The 14,411-nt window shown below is 35.3% G+C and overlaps 1 protein-coding gene across 7 annotated transcripts in view; it reads left to right on the top strand.

Annotated features, from left to right (window-relative positions):
* Positions 1-14,411, top strand: part of LOC120776614 (CUGBP Elav-like family member 4) — a 975,983-nt gene that overhangs the window by 950,213 nt on the left and 11,359 nt on the right. For all 7 annotated transcript variants that reach the window (XM_040107404.1, XM_040107406.1, XM_040107405.1 and 4 more), the window contains one exon: positions 14,055-14,198. In XM_040107404.1, the coding sequence (XP_039963338.1) occupies positions 14,055-14,198 (144 nt within the window). The remainder of the gene's footprint in view (positions 1-14,054; positions 14,199-14,411) is intronic.

Below are 14,411 nucleotides of genomic sequence, written 5' to 3'. Positions count from 1 at the left end.
TTGTAGACTTGCTAATATTTTATACATATTTTATATTTAATTCATTATAATTAGTTGAAACAATATGTTAGTCCAGGAAAATTTAAGCGCATTCTTGGATTTCATCAAGTTTAAACAAAATGTAGCATACCCCAAGGCGCTAATAGTCGTTTCTTTGGTGTACACGCATTTTTATTATAAATTGCAAAAAAATTTTATGGAAATTCATAAAACCAAATCTTTAAAGCTACCTTGAATTGGAAATCAATATTTTGAGAAGCTTCAGAATTGTCAAAATTCCAAGAATAATATGCAAGTACTTTTCTATGAAGCTTATGTATAATTAAGAGTAATTTGTAAAAAAGAAACAAGTATTTCAGTGAAAAGAAGACAAACAAAAACCATTTCCTTAATGTATGAGAAGTCTACTTTTAGGCGCAATATGCATTTTTTTTATATTACAATTCAGTAACATAATTTTCAGGCTTTTTTTAATATATTTTATGATTGCAATTTCTTTTTTATTTTTTTTAAAAACCCATGCGCATTAAAGTATGCAAAAAATATTTAAAATAAATAAAATAATAAAATTAATGCGAAAAATAATTAAAATACTTCGAAGTTCGGCTTATAGTTTTAAAAGGAATTTAGGAAAATAAGAATTTTCTGGTAAAATACATTATATTTATGCGCCGTATAAGTCTACTTTTAGGCGCCATATGCAGATTTTCTTAGGTTTTAATTAAATAACATTTTTAAATCGTCAACAGGTTTCGTTTAAAAACATTTTTAGATTACAATTATTTTTCTTTTATATTTTAGAACTGTGGTTCCTTTAGAAGTATGTAGAAATAATTAAAATACTGCGAAATTTAGCTCACAATTTAAAAGGAATTGAGGAAAATAAATGTTTTCTGGAAAAATAAATCGTTTTCTTGCCACTTAATATATGAATAGTCTACTTTTAGGCACTTTTGCAATTTTTCCAATTGAATAACAGTTGCGGTTGCGTATATATAAATGTTGTGGTAACAGCTTATTGTTTGCTTTCTTCTTCTTGCAACTCAAAAAATTTTAAAGTCTACTTTCAAGCGCGCTATGCTAATTTTTCCCATGTTTCAATACAATAACAATTGAAAGCTATCAAGCGACAGCATTTATATACATATATAAATATTATGATTGTTCTTAATTTTTTACTTTTTAGAATAATGCGTGGCTAAAATTATGCAATAAAATAGTTAAAATTGTTCGAGGTTTAGCCCAAAATGTAACAAGGAATTTAAGAAAATAAAAATTTTCTGAAGAAATACCTAGTATTCTTGCCACTTCACAAATGAAAAGTCTACTTCTAGGCGCTATGTGCAAATTTTTATTTTTTTCAGTCCAAATGTATTATGTTGCAATCCAGTAACAGTTGCTTTCACTGTAGACTACAGAATATAGCAATCAATTATTTTAAAGACATTTATATAGCCGCAGCTAGTTTTTCAATTAGCTGAAATCCACCACAATTATTTATTAATTTCGTAATGACATGTAAAAAGGAAAATTAACCACAAATGCAATGATGTTCAAATCCGCTAAACACTAACGATGAATTAGTAAAGCTTTAAACCACAAAATTTAATTCATATCCAATTTCGTTGCATAATTGGAGGCGCATAATCGTCGGCAAATTAAGCTAGCGTGCAAAAGCAAACAGCCAACACACACAGATAAGCAGGCAACTCCGTGCAGATTTTACATTCTATATACATATATTTCATTATTAAATTACACCACTTTAACCTCAACGCTAAAGCGCATCATCATTCAACTTGCCACATTGTTGCCAGTATGCACTATATTAGTGCTGCAGTGTTGTTGAAGTTTTCGCTGTTGTTATTGTTACAAAGTATGAACACACAAACAACCGCAATATATGCTTAGGAAGTTCCAACTTCCGCTTCCGTCCGCTGAGGCGCATAAATGACTGCCAAAGGAGAACTTACTTCACCAACACACACGCACATATACACATGCAACACTTGCAATGGCATAGCATGTGGCAAAGTGGCAAGCAGCTAGCAAATGGCAAACGGCAAACGGCGAACGCCAGCCAAGCAGTCAGCCGCTATGAGTGAGCTGCTAACGACAACACAAAGTGGCAAGTGTTGCCAAAACACGAAAATCCCATTGAAGTTGAAATATCCGCAAATGAAATGAAAAATTCAACACGTTGTTCGTTGCAAGCCAACGAGCACAAGCAAAGGTACGGCGGGCAAACACACGAGCGAACGTACGAACAACGGCGCTGTTGCATGCAACAGGCAATGTGCCACAAAGGCACAGCAGACTGAGCATACGGCACACGTTTGGCAGCAATCGCATGTTGCATGCCACTTGCTTACTTGGCCGACGCTATAGCGGCGGCAAGCAGCAGCAAATGGCGGCTTGCACATTCCCGGCTGGCAAACGTGACGCTATTAGCTCAGCCTGCCGCCGCCTGGCTGGCAAATCGCCCTGATGCACACACAAACCGAAATTTCGCCAGGCCAAAGCGCCAAGTGCAACATGTTTTGGACTTTTATTTGTGCTATGCCATTTTTATTATTTTCAAGCTGTGGCTGCTACTTTGCACTCTTTTTGTTTTTGCTCTTTGGCCTCAAGTACCTAATAATTTTATTGTTTTTTAATGTGCTTTGACTTATTCCTTTTTGGGCAATTTTTTCGGGGCGTAATTTTTTCGCTTCAATGTTTTTCAATTGCCAACCGTTGCTGCCAGCCCTTTTTTATGGTATTCTATGTGTGTGTTGTTGCTGCCACGTTGGCTGCCACTGTTGTGTTGGCAAAGTTTCAAGTGACTTTAATATTGAAAGTGTCGAATTGGGCGTTGTTTATTTGCCATGAGGCGTTTACTTTACAAGCAATCAGGAAGTCAATAATGAGGGGCTGCATTTCTGCTGTTGACTGGCAGCCTGTGAGTAAGCGCGCAATTTTTGCGGGATGATTTATGTGCATTTGGGTTGAAACTATTAAACTAAATAAAAATAATAAAATGGAGAAGTGGAACCAAAAATAATAAAAAAAAATATTGAAAAAGTGCTCACAGAAGGTAGTAAGGAGGGTGTTGATAGTAGCTTCAATTAGATATCAAGTTTATTTAAAATATTGCCTACATTAAGGCGCTAATAACTGGATTATGTACTCAGTCTGCATATTGGCGCAAAAATATTGTGATTATTCAGCCAGAAAGTGCTAGGAATTTTAAAATATTGCAAGGGAAGCTAAAGATTTTGGTAGTAACAAAAAAGAACAATAATATGGCTCCTAAATATATGCAATAATTTTTATATTTTTTGGGTTTCAAGAGAATTTAATATAATATAAATTATTTTTTCTTTTCGGTTGTTGTATCACACCAAGTTACTCGTTTTAACGAATTTAGTAGAAATGAAAAATTAAAAAAAAAATTACGCCCTAAAATATGCAATTATTTCTTTTTCTTTCATATGACATTTTTTTCCGACTTGTTTTGTTACACTAAGTTGCTGTTTTTAAATAAATTTCTAAAAAAAAAGTAATGGAAATTTAAAAAATGTGACTCCTTAAAATATGCTACATTATTTCTCTTTCATTGACTTAAAGAACTGTTTTTCGAAGCGTTTCTCACATTAAATTGCTGTTTTTAAGGAAATTTGCAAACAAATCGAAATAAAAAATTAAAAAAGTGATGGCTCTTTAAAATATGCAATAATTTATGTCTTTCATAATTTTTAACAAATTGTTAATTATTTTATTACACAAAATTGCTCTTTTTAAGGAAATTATTACAATTTGCTCTTCTTAAGGAAGTTCACAAACAAATAGCAGTAGAAAATTTAAAAAAAAATGTACTGTTTTATTAGAAAATTAAAAAAAAAATATGTCTCCTTAAAATATGCAACACTTTTCGTCTTTTATTGATAGAAACAAATTTGTATGTCTTTTAGCACAATCAGTTGCTCTCTTTAACGAAATTTACAACAAAAAATTAAAAAAAAAAATTCCAATTTTATTTCTATATTCTATTATTTATATTAAATTAGCTTCAAAATCCAAACAAATTTTAATGTAAACATTAGACACAATTACGCGTTATCAAGCGCGCCCCTGTAAGCGCAATTAATTTCTCAGACTTTACAAATATACATACATATACGCACACTTGCATTTGCACCAACACCTTTCACCGTTAACACCAATTTGCGTACTACATGGTCGACATTTATGTATGTTTGCGTGAAAATGTTTTTATTTGTGGCACAAAAGTGCATTTAAAATGTAATTTGTCTGACGCCAACAGCCAACATAGTGACACAAAAACAAAAGAAACAATAAAAACAACAAATTATTGTAAATAACAGCAACACTATTGTGGCTTGTAATAAAATCCACATGCATTTATTTTAAAAATATTTTTTCGGGCACACGAAAAAGCGGTAACTACTGGTAGAGGTACCGCAAAAACAGCTGACACACACATCCGCACATATATGTATATACACATGTTCACCGTAAGTACATGATTTTGTGTGCGCGCTATATCCCAACAGGATCAGTGATATGCAACAGCAAAAGGTTGCACCAAAAACAAGCCAAGCCCGGCAGTAAACCTGTTGGTTGCCCCAACGGATAACAGCGAGGCAGGCAACAAGCAATCGTGCTGGGAATATTACCAGCAAAGCGCTGATAGTCAGGCTGTATGCGAAAATTTCAAGTAGAGATATAGACAGACATACATAAACACAGATATACATACATAGTTGGATATACACATGTAAAAGCGCACGACAAAGCCGCACTGTAAGCACTTTTACCCGCTGTGATTTTACCGGCGCAGCGACAGGTTCCTATTTTTAAGCACTTTTACTATAACTGCTTGCTGTGCACTGCTGTTGCTCTTATTGTGCGCCTTTAAATATGCATTTGTTTGTCGCCGCATATGCGCCTGATTTGTGCCTCACTAATGGCTATGCAAGCCACAGGCACATCCTGTCCTTTTGCGCTGCTTTTTTTGGTGTGTCTTAACTGCTTCGGTGACTATTGTTCAAGCACTCGATAACAGTTCATGCTAGGTAGATATACATGTAAATATATATGCATATAGCGTCATATATTTACATATGATGAAGCACAGTGAAGCATTTATCAAGAAGTAATTAAGTAAAGAGTACTTTTTTTGGACTAAATATACCCTTTCGTGAAAATCAGAAAGTTTTCTGTCCGTAACACCTTTTTTTTTAATTTTGTGTTGGTATGAAAGCCCTTGAGATAAGCTTTCATTGCAACAATAAAGATGATACAAAGCAAATGAAAGATGTTCAAACAGGTTACTTGCTTAGCATGCTTTTAAGAGCTTATGTAATAAGCCAAAAGGAATTTGACTTTCACTGAACCTATAATATCTTTCACATATACAAAAAGTTCCTTACGAGATCTTCAGTCCGATCGTTCAATTTGTATGGCACCAAAATGCTATAGCAACCCGATATGAAAAATTTCTTCGGAGATTGCATTATAACTTTAGGCAATTTTACTTCGAATTTAGTGAAATTATCTCGCCAAATCAGAAAGTTTTCCATACTTAACTCTGATCGTTCAGTTCGTATGACAGCTATATGCTATAGTGACCTGATCTGAACAATTTCTTCGGAGAATGCATTATTACCATGGAGAATAAAATGTGCCAAATTTCGTGCAGATATCTCGTCAAATGGAAAAAATTTCCATAGAAGCACTATATACTATAGTGGTCAGATCTGGGAAATATCCGACAAATGAACAATGTCTTTTGGGAAAAGAGTACGTTACAAAATTTCATATCGATATCTCAAAATCTGATCGACTAATTTGTGTATATAAAGACAGACGAAAGAGGAGAGAACTGATAGACAGGCGACCATGGCTAAATCGACTGAGCTCGTCATGCTTTATACATATATGTATATATTTTATAGGGTCTCCGGCGTTTCCAACTTCGAGGCAAACTATTCAGGACATTATGCAAATTTTTTTATAAATCGCATGAGAATAACAAACTGAATAACCCAGCGGACGAAATTTCTAAAAATTCACGCTACTTTTAAAAAACTTTTAAAGACAAACGTAGAAAAATATCAACTAAACTTGTAAATTTTGTTAAGCTGTCACACTTGGTGCTCTGCTCTTAAGCACTGTGCCTACCCTAACAGCTCGTTAAGCTGGTCGCTGATACTGGCACTCATGTGCGACCTCGCTGTTTTTATACTCGTACCAACTACCTACCCACCTTTGCCATCAGCACGCCTCTACGCTTGTGAATATAATAAACTGATTGCACACCAAAATCTGGCAACTGCAACATGGGTACTAACACAGCCACTACAACAAGTGCAACAGGCGCCAGTAGCCAACTAACAGACAGGCAGACAGACGGCGGAGTGCATGCATACAATCAGTAATAATATCAGAGGCTGGGCAAATACAACAGCGCGAGCTTGGAGGATATTTTAAACAGTGTACCCTTTGGTTGATATTCGAAAATCTGTGCTTTTGTGTGTGTGTATGTGTAGCTATGGAGCGACAACCAAAGCATGCTGCTTGTTGCCGGTAATGTTTTTTTAGACTTTTATAGTTTTTGTTGTAATGGTAGTGGTGGCATTGGCGTTGTTATCGTCTTCATCGTTGCCAGCTCATTTGCCTCGGCATGCGTGGCACGTGGGTAAACCTACAGCAAGACACAAGCAGACCGCATGCGAAATCGCTGGTAGCGCTGTGGTGGTGTACGCGCCACGTACCATTTTACACACACACGCACACTCACCACTGCACAAAACATATGCACACGCTGGGGACATGTTAACATGACTTTCGTGCCACGAATTATTTTATACTCGTATATGCAACAGACTAGGTGCACCGCCTTTTGGTGGCATATTTCGTTGGTTCCACTGACTGTTGCATACTTTTTGCAGCACTGCAAAATGCTATAATTCACTCAGGCGCGGTTGTGGCTGTGCAACAAGCGCAACCGGCAACGACTGCGTTTTGTTTAGCGCATTCACTTCTGCGTTGCCGTTTTTTTCGTTTTCCATTTGAAAATATGCAAATACACTCGGCCGCGTGCATTCGGCGAAGCGAGTGTTTAAAATTGCCATGCGTACGACTTTATTGTGTGATTTGTCAGCGCCTAAAAGGCGCATAAGCTTTTATTTTGCCTTTTACTCCACAATTATTTCGACTTTTTCCATTTTGCAGCGCCAATATGTTTGGTGACCGCCAACAGCCGTGGCTCCACCGGTCGCTTATCGTTATGGTTTCACAAATTTGCCACGACAAATTTGCCAGCATGCAAAATGCAAGCAAAAAGCATATACATATGGAATTTGTATACAATTCGCAGCAGCGCGTAAATGGAGGCAACACACTAGCGCAGAAATTAAGGCAAAAAAAATTTTACACGTTGAGGCTGTGATTTTTATTTAATAGTTTAACGCATTTATGTGGAAAAAAAAAAACTTTATGCGCCTATGTGTGTGCTTATAACACTCTGGGTGTGACATATTGTTTTAATTGAGAAATAAATAATATTTACTGCAAATAAATTGGCTGTTAAGAACACATGAAAAACGGCTGTAGCATGCTCTTAGGCGCTTGCATTCACTAATGCATTGGCGAGTGCATGAAAAATATATATTTTTGTTGCATAAAAAAAAACGTTTTTCAGTGCGATTTCTTTTCGTCTAATTGCAGTTTCTAGCCGCTAATGGCAAATCGTTTTTCCGTAAAGTTTTTTTTTTTTTGTCCCACAACTTCTAACTGAGAGTATATAGTTTATTTGGAATATAATACTATCAAATTATATTCCAATTATAAGACTGAACATAGGTGGTTCACTGAAATAATATTTGGTTTAACCAAGTAGAAAAGTTTATGTTAAGCCTGAATGTATGCAAGGCCTTGGAATTTTGACCTTATAATGCAGTTTAAAGTGGCTCCTCAAGGTCCCAAAAAAGCAAATACCGGTTAATTGATCAATTAACTACTGTGCGTAAAGCCCATAAGTTCTTAAGGCGTACAAAATGTTCATAATCGATTCATTAAGTAGTAAGACCACAGCTACCAGCACCTGCTCCACATCCAGTTTCACTAGTTCCTTACCTCAATAGAAGTGTGAAATGAGTGGCACTTACAGCACAATTTTCACAAGATTAAAATTAACTCACAAGCAAAATTCACCGACACGCAAATCAACAAACGCCTAAATGTATGCGTCCTTTGCTAAGCCGAGCTGTTGTGTGCGCATTTCACACGTCACACGCAACAACACGAACGACGTCAAACGTAGCAGCTACTCGCAAATGAGCTAAAACTACAAAACCTACACCATTTCCAAGCACATATTGCAAAATAAGTGCGGCACCTACATACATATATGCAATATGTTGCGTTCATATGGGTGTTAATATCATATTTCGTAACATGACACTTTCACACTTTGGCTAATTTAAAGCATACAAAACGGCGTGTACACGTCAACTCAAGCTAAAACGAACCGGCAAAAAGCAGGCAGTTGACCGGTTTATTTGATGACTACCGCCTGTGGTGCTGCTATGGCGGCACCTAAGTTCCTGGTATGAAATTCGTGACTGTTGCTCTTTGTCACACAAAATGTGACGCGCATTTGCTATAAACATAGCAGCAACATGCATGCATAGCCACACACAAACACCGTCACGGCTACTTGTATGTCGTAATTAAAAACGGTGAAGGTGTTGCCGTTCCAAGTATGCTTAGCGCCGGGCTTTCGGTTGGCAGTTAACAGGCATAAAAGCAAAAATTGCAGCCTTCGTCATATAAAGTTACACATATGTATGAGGTAAATAATTGCCGACGAAAAAATTGGAGCATAACGGCAGGCGCTACACAAGAAAATAGCAAACACACCAGCACACTTATGTTGCAAAGCCGCGCATTGTGTGCAACATGCAATCAGCGGCGCTGGAAATAGGCGTAAATGTTGCAAAGTGTGATTAATCACCTCTTTAATGTTCACGTTGTGGTGTTGTTGTTACCAAGTTGTTTTACTATTTTTAAGTTGCATGCGATTAAAACGTTTTGTAATTGAAAAATTTTGTTTTTATGTAAAAGTTGCGCAAATTGTTGACGCATAGCGTTTTAAATTCCACGAATATACAAATATAGAAACTTACTGTTGCTGACTTAAACTTTTATTTAAAAAATAAATATGCATATGTGTAATATTTATAGCTGCCATACATGGAGGGAGACTCAAAGAACGAGGCTGCCAGGTGGTCGCCTGTTTTTGGTAAAAGAAAATTCCAGACCAAAACCATATCATGTGAATTTTCGCTCCTATTTTATATACTGAGAAAAAGATATCGCTTAATATATAAAATAATGTAGTAGCATATTATTTTCTACATAATTTGGTTTATTAAAAATTGTTAAAATTGTTAAAATCGTCATATATTAGTTTCTAAATTATATGCACTTGTTCATACAATTATGCAAATAAAAAATGTATTTATACATATGTTTATATATAACATGCATACATATAGTATAACTATAAACAGTTTAATGTAAAATGGATGTATATGCATATATAAGTACGTACTCACCCTTATCTTTTATTGCCTGCACATATGTACATATTTAATTTTTTTTTTATTAAACATACGACGGATATTTTAAACGCTACGATCGAACAATGAAAATAATTTATTATCACCAAAATTTATTAATTTCTCACTGAACCTAGATTTGCTACTATATACATATCTGCTTCATTAATAACGCGCAGAATCTTCGAGAAAAACACATTTTTCACACGAGCATGCAGAAACATGTTTCCCAAACCAACACATTGTGCACTGCATTGCTAAATTTCACTTGCACACTTTCACTTTCACTTCAATTAATAAACACACACACTCATCACTTTACATTAACAAACTCGAATAATTTTTAAATAAAGCTCAAAAACTTCACTAAATTATTAATGTCTTTTTTTCACAAACTTTGAGCGCGATCACGTGCCCACGCGCACTTACCGACACACGACTATCATACTTAGATAATGTTAACGAACATTATTGAAATTCTATTAACATTAGGTTATTCACTTGCGCTTATGATTTTCTGCAGTGCTGCTCCCCTGCTTCGTGATTTCGAGACAACAACTTCGTTTGCATGCGCAAATATGTTACATTCCTACGCTGTGGGCATGCTCTTACGAAATTACAGAGATCATTCAACATAACATAAAACGAACAAATTACATTGTTTTGTTGTTTGCCCGTGATTATAGCACATTCTAAAATGCATGTACATACTTACATACATGCACATCCTTACCCTTTATTGACACACATTGTGTACTGCTTTGCTAAATTGCAATTGCACACTTTCGCTTTAATTAATTAACACACGCACTCATCACTTTACATTAACAAATTCGAGTAATTTTTAAATAAAACTCAAAAACTTCACTAAATTATTAATTTATTACTTTTTCACAAACTTTGATCGCGATCACGTACCGACGCTCACTTATGGACACACGACTATCATATACAGTGAATGTTAACGAACATGAATTACATTTTGTCAATCGGCTGCACTGATAATTTTTTGCAGTGCTGCTCCACTGCTTCGTGATTACGAGACAACAACTTCGCTTGCATGCGCAAATATGTAACATTCCTACACTGTTGTGCATGCTGTAGCGAAATTCCAGGGGATCACTCGGCGGGATTGCAGTAACATAAAACGAACAAATTACATTGTTTTGTTGTTTGCCCGTGATTATAACAGCAATTTCAAATAGTTTGTTAATATCAATGCTAATAAAGAGTGACTGCTTTGTTTTTATACTTTTGCAACATGTTGTTACAGAGTATAATAGTTTTGTTCACATGTCCGCTGTACGTATCACCAAAAACTAATCGAGATAGATATAGGGTTATATATAAATAAATGTTCAAGATGACAAGGCGATTTGAACTCCGTGTGACTGTTTGTCCTTCCCGAAATTTTAAGTATATTATTATCCTAAGGAACGTTACAATCTCAGAAAATTTGTTTCAGATCGAACTACGATAACATATACGTAGCTGGCATAAAAACTGGGCGAACAAAAACAAATTTTTGTATTAAATCTTTTTTATGTATTTATGAAGGGAATTATAGCTTCGATGCAATTGATGTTAACGTTTCTTCCTGCTTTTCTAATATAAAAATTTACGTTATATTTTCATAAACTGCCAAGAATTTTTCAAGCATATTTAAAGCAAACGTGAAGTTTTTAAATCTTAATTTTGAAAGCTGAAATCATGTGTGCATAAGCTTTCACGCTATCGTAACTTCAAAGGAATGTATTTTCTATAAAAACTAACTAAGCTGTGCACACATACAAATATGTATGTACATATGTATTATGGCACAAGTACGGTACTTTATTGTTATTTGAAAAGCAAGCATTAAATCCGCTTATAATTTTCTTTTACCTACCGAAGAGCATAAATAAATAGTGGATGACAAGTGAAATGGTGAGCATATGTATTTGAAAAGGCATTTATGCGCACTTATGTAGGTATACTTTCCAACAATTTTATTTTATTTCATACATAAGTAAATTTTTTTGTTTTGTGAATGAGCATTCGTCAATGCGTGGGTGCGCCTTGAAGTGTGCTTTACAAAGCAAATAGGAAAATGTTTGAGCACATTGTGCTTGTATCACTCATACAGACATATGTTCTTATAAGAGCTTACACAAACATCTATGTATACATACATACATATTTGTGAGTGTGTGTGCATATGTTATACATGCAGTTATATTTCTTCTCGCTTATAATCATGCCAACACGCCAGCACACACACAGGCATGGAAAATTACAAGCTTACAGACGTTGCCAGTAGTGACATTGCTGCAGCTGGTGTGGCAGCATGAAATATTATTATTATTTATTTTTAAGTAAATATCAAAATAATTGCATACTGAGTGCTTTTGTATTTCATATTTGTAAGCCGCTTATTTATGTGTGCGCAAGCAGACACACACACGCCATACCAAATGTGAGCCAGCATATACGTATGTATATGTATTTGTGTGAACACATGCACACACAAATGTATAGCAATTATTGTAACGACTCCCACGCAGACGCTTTCTTATGCTGTGACCAGCAATTGTAGCGCGCCTCAGTCCTCAGCCGTTCGTTGTTGCCTGCTTGTTGCCGCTTTGAAATCGAATAGAAATAAATGATTACGAAGTGAATGTCTTCAGTTTACATTCGTTAGCAGCTTGTATGCTTGATAGTCAGGCTGTTCCTCTGGCAAATTTGATATATACACACACACAAGTCTATGCTCTCGTATGCGTTGCTTGGCAAACCTGCCTCACACATTAGTGTTGTCTATTAATTAGCATAATAATAGCATAGCGCACGGCGCATGTTGCAACTCAACACTCACACCCGCTGGCACTGGCACATATGCATTCATACCCGGCCACGAAATTCTGCGTAATTGCATCTCGTCCCTATAGAAATTTTTGCAAATCAATAGCAAAATTTGCAGCAGCGCCTTTTTGCACACTACACACAAGCACCCATATGTGGAACTATGTGTGTATGTGTGTGCTTGCACGTCTGCATTTCAGTTATAATTATGCGATTCAATTTACTGACATAACTGTCACAGGCGTCATAGCTATTTGCTGTTGTTGTTGTTTTCATTTCATTGTTGTGTTGTAATTAAAAGAGGCTATTGTTTGGCCAAAGGATTTTACAATGCGCATTAATCAATGTGACAATGATATTAAGTTGCTATGATTTCTTGTTATTTTTATTTAATGCTCTACAGGTAAGCCGACGCATTTGCACGAACTGTTGTGTAGGACTCGATGTGATAAATTTAGTATTTAAGCGCAGTGAATGAAAAATAGTAAGAGTAATCAATTAATGGAAAGCAGTCCTCAAAAGCTCTCACTGTTTTTTAACTTATACTTTATTATGAAGCTTTTAAAAAGCTTTGCAAAATTTCTAAATCAGTTAATGAAACACAATCCTCAAAACTATCATTCACTGTTGAAAATTTATTTCCAAAAAAGTTTAAAAGCTTTTTATGTAATAAAGCGCTATATACGAGTACATATGTAATGCTGGTATTTGACAGGGCTCAATGAAACCTTTTGAAACGAGAACCATTAAAAATATTTGTTGCTATGATTTATAACTTTTTAATAAAAAAACACGTTTAAGCTTTGGAACAGGTGGTAAGATAATGATTTTTCGGTAATTGCGACGAGTCTTGAAACAGGAAAGCTTTTTAAACGTGAACCATAAGAAATTTCTTATTGCTGTGATTTATAACTCTTTAATAAAAAGCTCATTTTAGCTTTGGGATTTATAATTCTATAATCAAAAACTTTTTAAGCTTTGATAAAGATGTTAGAGTAAACATTTTTTTATAATAGTGGCGAGTAGTGAAATAAAAAAGCTTCAACACTTTCGAAAAAAGCTTTAGTACGAAAGCTTTCCACTAACATCGAAATGGTGAAAGCTTCTTACGAAAACCTATACTACTTCAATTTTTTTTCAATTTTTACACACACTAACAAATTTTGCAAAAGCACTAACTAATGCTGATGCTTATAAAGTTTGTTAGCTTTCATTAAATCTTTACAGCTTTATCAAAAATTTATTACTCAGAGCCGTTACGCTTTAAAACAAAATAGATTAAAATCGTGCTGCCGTCAATCAACTTTCGTCAGTAATCAGCAAGTGCGCCTTGCAGCAGCTGCCGCCACCCGCACTTTAATCGGCTCGAAATCGACTTAAGAGTGCCTTTTATTTATTTCCTTTTATACTTTTTACATAATACCACATTATATGATTTTCAGCTCGCATACTGAAGCATATTTGCGGCTGTATGTGTGCGCTTTAACTATCGATATGTGTTGTATAAACGTACACTGCACATTTTTAATCTTTGCTCTTATTTTCTCTGCTTTCATTTTATTTACATGTCAACATGCGCCACAGGGTGCTTCCTCCAGTCTTGTTGTGAAATTTGCCGATACTGAGAAGGAGCGACAGATACGACGTATGCAACAAATGGCGGGTCATATGAATTTACTTAATCCCTTTGTCTTTAATCAATTTGGACCATATGGAGCTTATGCGCAGGTAAGTACCACATGCAGACACGCACATACACACATGCAAACACACACTCACGAATCAAGCCAATAAGCGCAATGCAATAATGATTAAACAACAACAATATAAAGTATGCAAACATGCAGCGCACGCAATGGAGATAATGCAAAAGAGTTGCGTAAATAAAAACATAAAAACGCCAAACCGAGAGTGAAAAAACAGCCAAAAGTTATGCGGCAA

The sequence above is a fragment of the Bactrocera tryoni genome, chromosome 5 (genome assembly GCF_016617805.1).
Source record: "Bactrocera tryoni isolate S06 chromosome 5, CSIRO_BtryS06_freeze2, whole genome shotgun sequence".
In the NCBI taxonomy this organism is placed as follows: Eukaryota; Metazoa; Arthropoda; class Insecta; order Diptera; family Tephritidae; genus Bactrocera; species Bactrocera tryoni.
This window is presented reverse-complemented; position numbering and strand designations above follow the sequence as displayed.